Source organism: Pyrgilauda ruficollis, unplaced genomic scaffold (genome assembly GCF_017590135.1).
Source record: "Pyrgilauda ruficollis isolate IOZ18807 unplaced genomic scaffold, ASM1759013v1 scaffold7, whole genome shotgun sequence".
NCBI lineage: Eukaryota > Metazoa > Chordata > Aves > Passeriformes > Passeridae > Pyrgilauda > Pyrgilauda ruficollis.
In genome coordinates this window covers 3,451,825-3,467,979 of record NW_024528821.1, presented here as the reverse complement: position 1 = coordinate 3,467,979, position 16,155 = coordinate 3,451,825, and the positions used below count along the sequence as shown (strand labels likewise).

Below are 16,155 nucleotides of genomic sequence, written 5' to 3'. Positions count from 1 at the left end.
ATGCCAGTGAAGGGATTGCTCTGGATCTTGGATCCTGTGGAATTCCTCAAATGGTCAGGTTAAACCAGGAGCAGCTCTGCCCCTGGGACAGTGAGGGAGAGAGGTCTGATGTGTTATTTAACAGCTACCCCTGCAACATTTAAGAAAAACAATGCAGAGGATAAAATAAATTATTATAATTTAAATTCTCTTGTGCTTGTAGAAGCACAACAGAAGATTGAGAACATTCATCACTCTCTATGCCTTAATAAGAAGTGTAGTCAAAATTTTTCCCAGCCCTCTCCAGGTTCCCCAACCAGTGTTCAGTTGCTTTGAGATACCCATATGTTCACAGGTAACTTTAGATATTACATTGGTTTGGAAATTAATTTGGCAACACAAATTCCCATAGGATAGGGAAGTCAAGACCATCACCTCCCCTGTTTAGAGCAGGTCATGACTAAGGCTAAGGTTAGAAATTCAGAACTTGATTTTTGACTGTAATTTAAATTTCTTCTCCCATCCTCCTGGCATGCCACAGGAATATAGTTATTGCCCTACAGAAAATATAATTTTCCTAGTCTGGCATCCCATTCCTGGCAGTGATCTACAGCAGATGCTCCAGCAGAAGCCAAAAACATTAGGAAGCAAATGACAGTGAAATTCCATGCAGGAATGTCCTTGCTCCCAGGAGACATTTCTCCCACAGCAGGCTGGGTGGGTGGGAGGGGTATGGATCCATATAATTCACTTTTCCGTGGTAGGAGGGAGAACATCATTTAGAGCTGCAGGACATCCCCGGTGTGTCCGTGTGTGCACCTGGTTGGATGCTCCTTGTCCAGCTCCATGTGGACCTGCCCGGGTGGTTGCAACCCTCCCAAGAGCACTGAGATATTTAAGATCTCCTGGTGTTTTAATACTTTTCTTGCATCCCTGGGGTTACTTTCTGTAAAAGCCACATCAGTTTTGCTCAGAGGAAGGAGGGGACGCAAACTCCAGCAGTGCCATTTGTGGAGACACAGTGAGAGGTGTCACCACAATGGCTGAGGACACCACGGGCTCCGCGGCGTGGGGAAGACCTTTGAGTCCACCTCTGCTCATGTGTGCAGGGAGGGATGGGAATAACTCCCTGGTGTCCCGGGAATTCTGCACTCGTGACCCAGAGCTGTGTCCTGAGGGCTCCTGGCTCCACTCCTCTGGCAGCAGCAGCCATGTGTCCCCTTGGATGGCTCCCTGTTCTTGTCGTGATCCTTAATGCCGCAGCTGCTCGCTTACGCCAGGTCATCTGCTTTTATTAGTCCTGCCCCACCACCCACTGAAACTCACACCAGCCAGGAGATCATTATCCACATCCAAAAATAGCATTTCTCTGGCCCCGCTCTCGCAGAGACCCGGGGAACTTGGGGGTTTTCCTCCTTTTCTGATTTCCACTTGGGCTGGTTTCCCCCCTGCTGCCCCATGAAGGCTGGAGCAGCCGCCCTGGCAGCCGGGATCCTCGGGGGCACCGGCGTGCTGCTCTTCCTCATCGCCTTTGGGACGGATTATTGGCTCCTGGCCACGGACACCTGCGGGGTCTTCGAGCATGGCAACAGCACTCTGAGCACCGGGGGGGTGAGCTCTGAAATCTTGTGCTTTGAAAGAACTTAACCTAAATCATTTCAGATCTAAAGTTTTGAAATCTGTGATAATATTTATGCTCAGTGAGAGTGACCTGTTAATGTAAAACGTCAGCCTGAGGTAAAACTTTAAATTCTTTAAAATCCAACACGGCTTTTCCATAATATTGAGCATTTTGACTGGAGTAAATCGTGTCTAGGAAGCATTAAGACAGCACCTCTGTAATCTGGCAGATATGAACATTAGAGAATGAAAGGCAAAAATGTAAGAGCTTTAGCTGTTGACAGCATTTCCCTCTAAAGACAAAAGATATCTCCTGATATTTGCCATTAAAAGATTTCTCCCTCTGTAGTTTCTTCATTTAAAACTAGTTCATGTTTAAAAGTGTGGGCCTTGGCAATCACTTCCATCTGAAGTGGTACAGCTGCAGCACAGACACCAAACTAAAGTGAACATCAGACACAGAGCAGAGCAGAAGGTTCCTGCCCATCTGACCAGTGGCCTGGATATCCTCAGAGTAAGGTTTATATAGGATTTTAGTTAGCAGGAAATGTAATTTTCAAGGGACAGCTTGATATTTTACTCCTAAGGGCTGGTGTCACTCGTTTATAGATCCCTCAAGTTGGATTCTTGCTGCACTTGCTGTTGTCTAACTCTTCAATGAAATAACAACCAGATCAGTTCCTCGAGCCACCCACTCCCCCAAAATGTTTTTGTGCCAATCAATGTGTGGTTTCCATTACAAAATGACAGGAAGATCCTTGTTGTGTGCAGACTTTTTGTTACTTCAAAGTTCAATCCAATTAGGTTTGATTTTTTTTTCCTGGCGCAGTGAGTCACCCTGGGTAGGCATCATGATGCCAGCAAAAAATATTTTTTCTTTCATTTCAGAATCCCATAATCAAATGTAGGGCACTGTTTGCTTGAGTCATGGTTCCAAATGACTTTCCTAACTTAAAAAAAAAAATATAATGGAAAAAATGCCTGGAGAAGTGAAACAGAAAACAGGGTCTTTAGTTTCAAGCAGCTCAGTAAAGCCTGGGGATGGCAGAGACAGGGAAGTGCCACTTGTTTTTCGTGCACTTGGGAAGTGACAGTGTTAATTGTTTCACATTTTAGTTGTTTTTAAAAGTGGAGAGAGCAGAGGTGATGCGCTGCATGACACAAATAAGCATCTCAAACATTTCAGAGACGCTCTTGGCCAAGACTGGGGAGCCTGATGCTGAGGCAGTGACTTCAAAAGCACCAGGCAGAAATAGGAACTGCTCTTACTCTTCCCTCTGAGCTATTTTATTTCTATTTCAGACGCTGTTTCTATTATTTCTATTTCTGTTACTGGTTGTGGATAACAGGCTCTGTTTTTACCTTCTCTGCCCTTTCTTAAACTGTCAAATCCTGTCCCTTACAGATAAGGATGTGCTGAGTATCTGGCAAGCTCAGAGAAATGTGCTGTGGATGCACCAAGTCAGAGCCACCAGCTGAGGAAGTTTCAGGGCTGAATGTTCCCCTTGTCATAGTCAGGGAAAGTAAAAGGAGAATCAGGTCAGAACTCTGGAAGCTGCTATAAGGTGATGTATAAAATCGAGGCCAGGGAAGCAGAAGATCTCTGGGGAGAGCCCAGAGCCCCTTCCAGTGCCTAAAGGGGCTCCAGGAGAGCTGGAGGGGACAAGGGACAGGACAAGGGGCAATGGCTTCCCACTGCCAGAGAAATATTGGGGAGAAATTCTTCCCTGTGAGGCCCTGGCACAGGTGCCCAGAGCAGCTGTGGCTGCCCCAGGATCCCTGGAGGTGTCCAAGGCCAGGTTGGACAGGGCTTGGAGCAACCTGGGACAGTGGAAGGTGTCCCTGCCCATGGCAGGGAGTGGCACTGGATGGGCTTTAAGGTCCCTTCCACCCAAACCAATTAACCTGTGACAGGATAAGTACCTCTGGCACTTCCCTGTTGGGTCCCATCTCCTTTCTCTGGTTCACAGAGGCCATTCCTCCATGGACATTCCCTATCCATCATAAAGCTTAATTTTGTCACAGTCCTGTCTCCTTTACCAAACTGTGTGTGGGGAAGATAAAGCTGGTTTTGAGGATAATTTTAATAAGTTCTTTGGTAAATCTTCCATGACTGACTTTGCAGTATTGTGCCTTCAGGAAAGACCAAAATCTTGTGCTTGCAGGTCTGGTCTGGGGGTTGGAAGAAGGTGTTTGAGGAACAGAACACACCCAGAAGGCCCAGCTCCATGAAATTCTCATCCATCTCTGGCCAGCAGGGGTTTAAAAACAGGAGAAAAGGAGGCAAATGTTTTGTGCAGCTCTGCAGGACAATTTGTTTTCAGAACATTTCGTATCTGTGTTACAGCAGAAAGTCAAGGACAGCAGCTCCTCTGTGTTCCCCAATCCCTCCAAAACTGACTCAAAAAACAAATGAAAACCCCATAAAAAATTAAATCAACGTTTGTCTAACTGAAGCATCCACTCTTTGTACTATGATGTTCCCTGTTTCAGCCTGAACTTTCATTCCTCCCCAGGCTGAAGCCCCAACAGAGGTTGGGAAGGAGATCCTGACTTTCCACCACGAGGGTTTCTTCTGGCGGTGCTGGTTCTTTGGCGAGGGCCACCCCGAGAGCATCTGGACCTTCTGGTACAGTGAGTACAATGCCACCACTCCCTATCCTCAGCATTCCATCACAGCTTAATGGGAAACAAATGCAGGAAGTGCTCCCAGGGATGGGGTGACAGTTTTTATTTCATTTTTGTCATTCTCATCTTCTGTCAAAAGCAAAGCTGGCTCTCTCTTTTTGTGTCCTTTCTGTGCTCATTTTTTGACTTGGATTTTGCTCTCAGAGAGCTGTTCACCGAAATGTTGCAACCTCATGAGGCCATTTAATTTACCACCTACAAAATTATGTGGAGTGGTGGCTTCCACCAGCAAGGAGAACTCTTCTTTCCTCCCTCTCAATACCTCTTGATGCTTGTGCTCAGCAAAGTTCTGTAGATGTGAGCCCATGCCCTTCCCAGCATCGCTCTTCTGTCCCTGTTTTCTGCCTTCCAGGTGCTCAGCATTCCCAGCTCCCACTGGTTTCAGCACTGGGAAGGCTGGACCTGCACGTTCGTGGTGTCTCTGAGTGCTCAGGATCAGTGGTGGAAAACCATTTTATTTTAAGTTCTCACCTTTTTTACTTTTTAAGATCATTGAAATTACACTTGAGAATAAACAGAGAGGGATGCTAAATCCTTTATTTTTTGGAAAACACATTCACTCTTTAAAAACAAATTGAAGGAAAGGATAAAACCTATTCTGTGACCCTGGCTGGTGCCACCCTGGTGCCCTCGTGCAGTGAAGGGCTGGCCCAGTGAACCAGGTGCTCCCACCAGGAATAGGAAAGGAATGAGACCACACCAGGACACACCTGGCACCAGCCTTGCTGGGAGCCACAACTCTACAGTAGGATTTGGGATAACCCACCCCATATTTTAAATAAGTTCTGCAAAGGCTTTAAGCACCACAAAAATCTTGGCCCTGTGCCCACCGAGGCCTCGATGGAAGATGTTCCTGTGGTTGTGGAACAGCACAATCACCTCAGAGGGCACTTCCCTGCAAATAGTGCAGGTTCCCACACTAAATTTACTCTGCAGTGATTAAAATTTCAAATGACTTCGCTGTCCCCCAGTCCCTGACCCGTTTCCTGTAAAATCTTGCAGGAATACTTCCCGCCACCGCTCAACAATGGGAGGTTTTTCACACAGGAAATTTGTGATAAAAAAGGACAGGCTTGAGACAGGGAGTTTGCTACTGAATTACATTATATGGAAATACATAACATAATTTTACCTGAAGTAAAATGAGTCACTCTGATAACTGGCAAATTTTTTTGCTACTTCTTTAGGTATTTATTATAATAGGATTGATCATGGCAAATTAATTTGCTGCTCTTGTGGATGTAATAATTAATTCAATAGGTATTCCATAGTCAATTTAGCATGAACTAATGTCCACCTATTATAAAGTGCTCCTTTGAGCTGGGGAACATATTTAAATAAGTGGCCAACCATTAATTAATTCATTTAACATTCATTCTATTACTGTTAATCATGATAAGCCTCAGTGGTATTAATATTGATGGGGCACTTCCATTCTAATTGTGCTTTTCCTTCTCACCAGCTGGAGGTCTTGGAAGTGCCTTGTTCTGGTACCCAAATATTTTGACCCTTCCAGGTGGTCAGGCACGTTGTCTGGAGGAAAACAGCAACAAGAATATTGACACTGACTTCAGTTGTTTCATCTTTCATGAATTTTGTCCACCTCAGAGTCAGGTTATGAAGATGAGAAGATGTGTAAGAAGCAGTCTCAGATCCTCTGATATCTCTCCTCTTTCATAATTATTATTTCTATTTTTATTTTTCTCTTTAACCAAGATATATTATCTTTTTTCCCTCCCCAGCCTTCTGATTTCACTGAGGGTTTTGCAGGTTTTGCTCAACAGCACATCACCATCTCAGTACTGTAACTGATTCTGCTGGAAATAAAAGCAAACTGGGATTGAATTCTTCTTTTTCTTTGTCTTTTCCAGCCAGCCAAGCACACCCCAAGTTCTGCATGCATGGCTACCTCTTCCCCATGCCCATTGCTGTGGGACCTTTCCCCCATCCCTCCTATGACACAACTGCAGGTGAGTTCCTTTCCTTCTCCCCCAGCAGCTCCTTTTCCGAGGGATCAGGCAGAGATCTGGGATGTGTGTCCGGTTCTCCTGTTGTGAATTCACATGTCCAAGACCTCTGGGCAGCTCCTTCACAAGCCTTTCCTGCTGGGTTGGCTGCCCAAGCCCACCTGAGAGGTTCCCCCACGCTGTCTCCTCCAGCCTGGCGTGCTGGGATGGGCTGAGCTCCCTCCCACGGGTCCCAGCTCCTGCTCCTGGCAGCAAGGCAGGAGGATAAATCCATTCTCTCCCATCTCTTCTCTCTTTGGGAGGAGCTGGAGCCACCCAAATCCAGCCTGAGTGCTGGCTCCGTCCCAGAATTGGTTTCCTGGGATAGCTCAGGTGTTGATAAACAAGCACAGGAAAATTGGTTAAAGACCAAATTGTTAGAAAATCCACATAAGTGACTGGCTTATTTTTAAAGCAATGAACGCTATCCAGTTGGAGAGCTTCCTTTCAACCGGGTCCCTTTTTATTTATGTTTCTCTATATTTTCCAAGTTCTTTAATGAATCAGTTGCTGTTAGGAATTTTAATTTGCTAAATTGGTGGCAGCAGTTAGAATTAATTCAATGATCTTTTTTTGAAATGAATTGATTTCTTTAAATAGTGTGCATCAGTCTGCCTTGCCTCCGGGGATGCAGGGCAGACATTCTGCACAAACAAACATCTTGACCTTTTCCTTAGCCTTTAGTGGTACCTTTTTTTAGTTTTATTTTACCTTTTTTTTTCCATGAGAAATTAATTGAAAAAAAAAATTGTCAGTAGGAGCATGTGAGGAAGGGCAGCTCATTTCTTTGGCTGTGCAGAATTCCTGCCCCGGGGAACGCTCCGTGGTGTCGAATGGATCCGAGGGAGCTGTGCAGGGAGGAGGAGGAGGAGGATGTGCAGCAAACACGTGGGATGAGCAGTGGGATTGCTCCTGCTTGGGACAGACGTGCACAGCGTCCCGGCTCGGAATGATCCTGCTGATAAACACACTCTCACTATTTTTTCCATCCTGATAAAGGGCGCTGGAGCATCTGTCCCTGCCTGTCAGCCCCGGCTGTGAAGCCTTCCCAGCCCCGGGACCATCTCGGTGTCCCAGAGCTCTTTTCCCACCCCGGTGGCTCTGGAAAGGTGCCAGGATGCATCCCGGGCTCTGCCTGTCCCCGTCACCTCGGGGGACCTGGGGGTGGCTCAGCCTCCACATTTTGGGCAGGGGAGCCCGGGCTGCTCCGCTGCCCCAATCCTCTGCACATCCCTCGGGGGATGCCACTTCTGTCGCTGACACCTCTTCTTGCTAAGCAGCCCGTCCTCATTTGCAAAGGCTGACAAAGCAGGAGGCTGTCCAAGGAGAGGGGTCCTCCAGCTATTACCTGCTCCAGAGATAATTCTGCCTTATCTGCATCCTCTTAGGCTCCCTGAGAGAAACGGGTGACGGGAGGTTAAACATGAAAATGAATTCTGTGGTTTTGGAGAGTTCAAGATACTTATCTCTCCCTAAGTGGCTCTCCTGACAAAATGGTTTCAAATGAGGAAAACGCATCTTCTCTGTATCATTTTTCTTTCAAGTGTGAATCATTTCAGCACTACCCACTTGCTCGTGCTCGGCTTAAATCGAGCTGGAGCTTCTGAAAACACCTGGCAGGGCGAGATGTGGTGGTCCAAGGGATCAGATAAATCAGGGGATGGGAGCAGGGTGTCAGAGGGTCTCTGCTGGAGGACCCCTGATACCTTTGGATAAGGTTTATGGCAGTGTCTGCAAGACACTTGGCTACTGGGAGACTTGAATTAGTGGGCTACATCCCATCCTGTTCCATCTGGTGGGATGTGATGGATCAAGCTTGCTCAGCTCTGCCTGGGGTGGCTGTATGAAGTCACAGCCAAACCCCAAATTCCTTGGATGGACAGGCAGCTGTTCTCCTGCCCCCTTCTCTTCCCAGAGTCTAACAAGGCCATTAATGGGGGAACTCATGAGCTCCTGTTTTCCCTGCAGTCCTGCTAGCAAACACTGCTTTTATTTTAAACCAGGAGCCTGGCACCTTCCCGAAGTGTTAATTAAAGTGGAACAAAGCCGTGGTCTGAATCCACCTCTCCAAATTTTGCTATTTTCTTTCCTTTCTTGCCAAGCTTTTCCAACCCTCCCAGCACAGCTAAGAGCGGTGTCCTTTCCTCCCACCCTTTTTTTTTGTGTGCTTCTCTGGCAAACCTTCCCAGCCCTTTGGCCTCATTCCAGTGCCATTCTGTAGGGCATGACTTTCCCCCTGAGCCCGTGGCTGTTCCAGGTGTCCTGGCAAAGCCGGAGCCTCAGCTCTGCCTGACCCAGCAGCGTCACAGGTTGTTGTTTTTACTGTTGCTAAAGCAGGAGTTAAACATGGCATCATTAAGAAAGAGATTTCTGAGGTTGAAATTTCCCTCTTTCCCTCTCCTTTCACTGACTTTGCTCCTGTTGCAGTGTACAGAGGATTTTGGACGGCGTTCATCCTGCTGGCCGTGGCCGCCGGGCTCGTGGGGGGGCTCCTGCTGGTGTGTGGGGTCCCCTTCTCCAGCCCCCACTCCTACAAAATTGGGGGAGGATTCCTGCTGCTCTCAGGTGAGGGGACAGGGCTGGGCCAGGGTGGCTTTGGAATGGGGGCAGGTGGGGATGAAGTGCTGCCATGGGAGATGGGGCTCTGATGGGAGCAGCAAATGATTATTTCCTTCTTCCCCACTGGAATTAAACCCCTGGGAGCTCTGAGCAACCTGGTCCAGTGGAAGGTGTCCCTGTCTGTGCCCTTTATGGTCCCCTTCCAACCCAAACCATTCTGTGATTCCATCATTCTGTGCTCAGCCAGGCTTTAGCAAGATAGTCCTTGGTCCTAGCAAGGCTGAGATTTTTGAAAGTCACTTTGTTTTTACTACTCCTGTATGCAATCCTTTTATTTCAGTAAAGCCTGCAGGTGTGTTAAGTCTGGGCAGCTTCAGCCCTGCTCAGTTCCCCAAAGTCAGGCTTTGCATTTGGGCTGCTCCTCTGCTGTTAGCTTTGATAGAGCTGGAAACCCACAGAGGGATGAAAGGCAAACCCCATGATCCAAAATGGGAGGGCTGGCTTAAGGAGACCTGAAAAGATGAAACGATGGCACTGCAGGAAAATGAATTAAAAATAGGCATTTATTCATTTTTCCCACCGCTGTTACCAATGATTCCACTGAATTATCACTTGGGCTTTTTCCTTTTCTGCATTTGAGAGGAATAACTGGCTTCAATATTAGAAATACTTGATTTGTACCAGTGACTCAAACTCAGAAAAAAGCTCTTTTATGACTCAAGCAGCCACAGGCTGGAGCTCAGTTGAGCTGCGCCAAGTGAAGAACTTCGTAATGAAATCAGGTCTTTCTCTGAAAAACCCCTGCTTAACTGCAGATCCTTCACCAGCTCCTGCTGCCTTGTAATAAACATCAGTGAAAATATTTAACAAGAAAGGTTCTGATATTGACCCATGTCTCCAACTGCCACATTTACACAACTTTTAAATTCCTCCAAGGATGGTCATTCTACCCCTGCCCTGGGCAGCCTGTGACAGAGATGGACAAGGCTTTCCATGAAGAAATTCCTGCTGATGTCCAACATGACCCTCCCCTGACCCAGCCTGAGGCCGTTCCCTTTCCTGTCCCTGTTCCCTGGGAGCAGAGCCCGACCCCCGGCTGTCCCCTCCTGGCAGGAGCTGTGCAGAGCCACAAGGTCCCCCCTGAGCCTCCTTTGCTCCAGGCTGAGCCCCTTCCCAGCTCCCTCAGCCTCTCCTGGGGCTCCAGCCCCTTCCCAGCTCCGTTCCCTTCCCTGGACTCACTCCAGTCCCTCAATGTCCCTCTGGTCATGAGGGTCCCCGAGCTGCCCCCAGCACTGGAGGTGCCCCAGCGGTGCCAGCACAGGGGACAGCACTGCCCTGATCCCCTGGACACCATTCCTGACCCAAGCCAGGTGCCATTGGCCTCTTGCCCACCTGGGAACCCCTGGGCTCGTGTCCAGCTGCTGGCACCAGCACCCCCTGGGCCTTTTCCACAGATTCCCAAGCCTGTAGTTTTCCATGGGGTTGTTGTGATCCCGTAGTGGACAGTAATCCAAGGGCTGTACCAAGGCAGGAAGCTCTCCCTTCCTATCTGTAGTCCAGGCTCCCAGGAGGCAGCAGCTGTCCCTGAGGAGTGTGTCCAGCCTGCACATTGGGCAGAAATGTCACAGAGAAGGATGCCGAGTAATACTCAACTGTCTTCCTTTTCTTTTTCTTTTTTTCTTTTTCTTCATTGTTTTTCCACTTTATTTGACTAGTCCTTGATTAAAAGGCTGGGGCTTCGAATGTGACACTTTTTGGAAGAGCTGATTATGCATCACATAAACCTCTTGGCGTTAGACAAAGATGCTGCTGTTAAAATTGAAGTTTGTATTAATGCAGCTTCAATCTGAACAGCAATCATTGTTATTAACAGTCATTCGGGGGAACGAGTTCAGCTGGAAGACACTTCCTGCTATATTTTCCACTCAGATGATAGCAGAAGGATTCAATGTGTTTTTCAGCAAAGTTTCCTTAGTGTTTCAACTGATCCTTTTATTTGGGGGGCTTATCCTGATCTCAGACCTCTGGATCCTGCTTGGCCCTAGCTTCTGGATGGATTTGGGTTGCATCCTTCCATGGTTATTTTCTTGTTATCCCTTCTAAAAATATTTTGCATAATTACACTAAGCAGTAGGAACAATGGATTTAACACAGGCTCGAGTCCCCAGCCGTCCCTTTCCTTCGGAAAGCGGGATGTGCAGGGAGGATGCAGGAGAAAGCGCCTCTTGTCTTCTAATCGTGGCCTGCAGGTCAGTGTTAATTAACCTCCCTTGCAGAAAGGATCTCTCCTTGAGGAAGTGTGAAAAAGCTGGCAATCTGCAGAGTGGGAATGTGGTCTGGCAGCAGGAATGGGAGATGGAGCACCAGGACTGCGGGATGTCCCGGCCTCACAGGGAACCCTTCACCAGCAGCTTTGTTCTGCCCACAACCTCCTTACTTTTGGAAGTTGTGGTTATTCACTGCAAAATGACATCACTTTTTCCACCAAAAGGCTTTAAAGACATCCCTGGTGCAAATGCATTCCCAGACATTTACGGATGACCAGCCTGAGCAGGGTTGTGTGTCCATCTGTCGCTGGGAGAATCCAGGGCCGAAGGGTGAGGATTGTTCTGGCTCAACTGGATCCCTTTGGATTTCCCCCTGAGATGCCTTTTATTTACTGTACACTGCAGAGGGCAAATCTGACTGTGCCAGCTCCAATAACCAATGGACTGCTCTGGGAGGTGTTTCTGAGAGCCTTTCCAAAGCAGTGGAGTCATTTCTCTGGATTTCCTCCCCTGGGTGACTCTGGAAAGAGCCAAAGCCAATCTGACATTTGCTGGTGCTGCCTTTGCAGCTGAGGCCATTTTCTGAGCAGTTTTCCCTGCCAGCCTTCTCCCAAAAACACCTGGATTACATGAGGCAAGAGCCAGTGTGCTGCTTTCCTCCCAGCATTTGCCATCTTGGAATGAGCTTCAGTGCTTCCAAAGGGTGGCAGATCCTTCCTGGTGCTGGATTGTCCCTTTGTTTCAGTAGTCAGAGGTTGGTTGATTGTCACTAGAATGTCACCAAGAGGGCTGGGTGAGCTCTGTGCTGCAGCTTCTGGAAGCTCTTTGAGTTGCTGAGACAACTTTGCTTCATTTTGGTCCTTCCTTTTTTCCTACCTTGTGCCCCTCGGTTTTCTTTTCCTTTGGGCATTTTAGAGAACAAACGTAGAAGTGCACCACTGGCACAGGTTGCCCAAAGAGGCTGTGAATGCCCCATCCCTGGAGGTGTTCCAGGCCTGGAACTGCTCAGGTTGGATGGGGTTTGGAGCACCCTGGGATGGTGGGACACATCCCTGCCTGTGGTGAGACCAACCTGTTCTTCAGCATGACCCACCAGCATGGGAAAAAAGGCAGATTTCCCAGTCCTGTGAGTTAAAGTGCCGGATTTTTTGCTCAGATCCTGCTTCCCAAATGGAGCAGCTCCACTTTGGCAGTCTCAGGCTCCCCACGTGCAGTGAAGGCTGACAGTTATGGAGGGGCAGCTGAAGGTCACCCCTCCATTTCGCTGTTATTAACATCCTTAAGAGGCAACGAGCGAGAGAGGAGAACGAGTCAAAGTTCATTATTCTCCTAATTAGCAGATTACACAAAAATTCAGTAGCTTCCCCAGAATAAGAGTTAAAGATTGAGTTCACTCACCTGTCCCCACAATTAGCAGCTATAAAGGTGTCACAAGGAAATAAAGTGAGAGAAAGGAAAAGCTCCACTTCAATTTGCCCACATGGAAGACGTAGCTCCGTTGGGAGAGGGGGATGGAGCTCCAGGCTCCCAGATCTGCAGTGCACAAAGGAGACAGATTTAATACCCCACTGCAATTTTCTGGCAATTAGCCCCTCCCCAGAAGATGCCGTTGACCTCATCAGTCTGGAGATGGAGTTTCGCAGTTAATTTTTCCCAGTACCATCCTAATGAACAGAGGCAAAGAGGGAGAAGGAGGCAAGGAAGGGATCACTCGGGTAATTTTCCAGTGGAGAAAGCACAGGGATGCTGAGAGGAGCATGGGGATGAGGTTTGATGAGGTCTTCACTTACCCAAACCCAATACACCCTGTGTCTTGGGTGTGGGTGCCGATGCACCACAATGCAGTGTTATATTTCAGACAGAAAATTACATTTTTTCAGTTTTTCATTTTGCTGCCCAAAGCAGGAAGGAATCTATGTCTCTACAACCAAAGCTGTCAGGAAACAAAGATAATTTCTGCTGTGTTTCCCACACTAAAAGGCCCAGAAAGGAGGGAGCAAAGTGAAACCTGTTCAACAGATGAAAAATCCCAAAAAACCCAGCATGTTAAAACAAAAACGCCAAACACTTTGGTAATATAGGAGGGAAACATCCTGATTTTCTCATGATGAAGAGGCTGCTGATGGCTGTAAGTATGACAAATTTTAGGCAGGTTCAGGTACACTTGTGATTGCTCCAAACATGCATTTCTGGCTGAGCAGATTTCGGTGAGCTGCCCTTCCTGAGCTCCCACCATCCTTTGGCTGCACCTGCCCTCCTGATTTTCTCTTCCCACTGAGGACATTGTGTAAATCCCAGGGATTCTTCATCACTCAGCTGTAATTATTCCAGGGAAGAAGGCTGCTTGCTTTACATATTCTTGTCATTTGCCCAGAGTGTGAAAACATTCTTAATTTAGATGCCATGGCCATGCCATCACCTCCAGTACCTGTTTAATAATAAATCCTTCTGTGCCAGGACCTGGAGCTTCTCCTGAGGCCAGAGGGGGGACCAATCCCCATTCCTTACCTCCTGAAGAGGTTGGGGATGGTGCCACCCACACATGGGACTTCCCACACCCTCCTCAGTAAGAACTGGAAGGTTTTGATCTGATTACTTCAAAAAACAAGACTTAGGCCATATAATTTGTCCTGGGAGAAATCAACACAGAATTCCCGGTTATTTAAAGCAAAATTCCAAAGTACATTTCCATACCCACGTTCTCTGTCCCACTGGGGCTGCGCTTTCATTTGTGTCTCTTATGGTAGGTATTATAAGTTAATGAAATAGAAATTGATCTTTAAAGGAGCACTTTTCAAGGTTCAGTTGCTATCTAATTAATTTAATTTTAAATTACATCAGTAATAAAGACTTAATTGCCTTCTTATCAATACATTGTATTTTGTAAAGGACATGCGACTATTTGAACACACCATCGCTTTCTTATAGTAGAATAATTGGTATTTTAAGCATACAACTATCATAGTAAGTGTAAAATATTTATTTGTGCACTTAATTTCAAGTGGTATCAAAACCTCAATGAACATGCAAATGTTCCAGCAGCTGCTGTTTAACTCCTTGCCTGCCTCTCCAGGAAAAACAAGGACTCCTCCACATCAGGGAGAATGGCTGGAATTTCAGTGTGGGGTGATGTAAAGAATATTTGTATGGCTACACCAATTTTTGATTGGTAAGATTGCATCTTTTTAGGGCATGGGAGGCAGTTTAGTAAATGTGACAGCTTAGGGTGGGGAACTGTCACTTCTATTTCCCTCCTAGTGAGGACTTTGAAGCCTCTTACCTTCATGTGAGTCTTATTTTTGTCTCTGAGATGTTTTTATAACCATTATAAACAGAATCACAGTAAAACACGGATGTGTTTTCCCTGACTGAAGATTCAGTAACCTCCCTAAGCAGATAAATCAACGTCAGTCTTTACCCCTTTCCTTTCCTTAGCTCAAAAGCTGGATTTTGGAGTATATAAGCTGCCAGGAAGAATAATTAAATACACCACAACTACCTTTGATTTAAAAATGGCAAGGGGAGAAATTAAATCTTGCAGAAGCCACAACACATCCACAGAACTGTGTGGTAACTTGTCAACTAAATTAATTTTGAGCAGTTCACTTCAACCATAAAAATAATATAAGCTGTGATGTATTTCTTTCATATGTGTGTGTGTATATCTATATGTTATACAGCACCATTTAAAAATAGCAGCTTCTACCTGTGAAGTAGCAAGATCAGATATTTCTGAGCTGCTTTCAGACCTGTCATCACACCATCACTATTTAGCTTTAATAGATGTTGAGTTTAAAATGCACCATAGAAATATATATTTTTTTAAAGATACAGAGTAAATGAGATTTGGGCCACTCTTTTTTTCGTCTGCTTCCAGCTTCGTGGCATAAACTGCTGGAATAATTCTTATTATTATTCTGGTATTTAGTAGCCCATCTAAGATTAACATCTCATGGCTGTGTGCCTTTCCCACCCCATAATGTGCTGGCTCTGGGGGTGGCAGTGCCAGAATTTTTCCACCAGCACCAGGATTTATCATGGCATCTTTGTGTTCCTGGTGGGGATTGGCTATGACACTGCTTCCAAGGGTAGATACAAAAAAAGGAAGTAAGTTTTGGTGTCTCCTCAATCTCTGAAATTAAATCTGAAAAATCTCTGAGAAATTAAAAGTGAAAAAGGTGAAACATCCCACCCTGGAGAGAGGAAGGCAGGTCCCTGCTGGGAACATCAGCCCTGCTCGGGTGGTTTCTCCATGGCCTTATCCTGCTGAAGCAGAGCCTTCAGAAGTGCTGGTGGTCAAAGCAGGAGGTGTCAGAGGCAGGAACTGGTCACTGTGGTGTGGCCTCAGCTTCCACAGGAACCTGCAGAGCAACGTCAGCAACAACAATTCTGCCACACAAAGCTTTGGTGCAGAGCATGGATGAGAAGCTGTGGTGATCTTTTCTCACCTTTACTCCTGTATTCCCTGCACAGACCATAACTCAGTTTTCTCTCTCTTCCCAGGAGGTTTGTTTCTCCTGCTCGTGTTTCTCTTCGTGATGTGGAAGGAGTTTGCAGCTGACTTTCAGAAGTACATCCTCCTGGAGAGGAGTGAGAGGTGCCTGGATGATGTCCCCGTGCACGTCTACTACGGGTGGTCCTTCATGTTCGCCGCCGCCGGGGTGCCCCTGGTGTTGCTCTCTGGACTCCTCTTCTTCCTGGTGGGCAGAGACATTGTGGATTCCCTGCAGTAAGGCAAATGTGGAAAAGGCTTTGAGAAAATTGGTGATGCTCCTTGTAAAGAAACACACCCAAGTTTTGAGGGCTTGATGGTTTTTGTAGCTGTAATTGTGGGGATAGGTTACACTCACTCTCGTGGGGAGGCAGGGATGGAGCACTGAGCATCCACAGAATCCCAGGGTGGTTTGGGTTGGAAGGGACCTTAAAATCCATCCTTTTCCCCCCCCTGCCATGGACAGGGAGACCTTCCTCTATCCCATGTTGCTCCAAACCCCACCCAACCTGGCCTTTGACACTTTCAGGCATGGGGTAGCCAC

General features: G+C 46.9%; 1 protein-coding gene across 1 annotated transcript; it reads left to right on the top strand.

Annotated features, from left to right (window-relative positions):
• Nucleotides 1–1,329: 1,329 nt before the first annotated feature.
• On the top strand, nt 1,330–15,913 carry LOC121363227 (transmembrane protein 182-like). The gene is made up of 5 exons (XM_041485376.1): nt 1,330–1,590; nt 4,116–4,233; nt 6,159–6,257; nt 8,721–8,858; nt 15,623–15,913. Exons 1-5 carry the CDS (start codon nt 1,438–1,440, stop codon nt 15,850–15,852), a joined length of 738 nt encoding a protein of 245 aa, XP_041341310.1. The 5' UTR covers nt 1,330–1,437; the 3' UTR covers nt 15,853–15,913.
• The last annotated feature ends 242 nt before the right edge of the window (nt 15,914–16,155 follow it).

Bases quoted from the DNA above. Each gene is read 5' to 3' on its own strand.
- LOC121363227 (XM_041485376.1), top strand. From the start codon at position 1,438: ATGAAGGCTGGAGCAGCCGCCCTGGCAGCCGGGATCCTCGGGGGCACC. The intron at 1,591-4,115 runs GTGAGCTCTGAA...ATTCCTCCCCAG, and splicing joins GCACTCTGAGCACCGGGGGG to GCTGAAGCCCCAACAGAGGT. The intron at 8,859-15,622 runs GTGAGGGGACAG...CTCTCTTCCCAG, and splicing joins AGGATTCCTGCTGCTCTCAG to GAGGTTTGTTTCTCCTGCTC.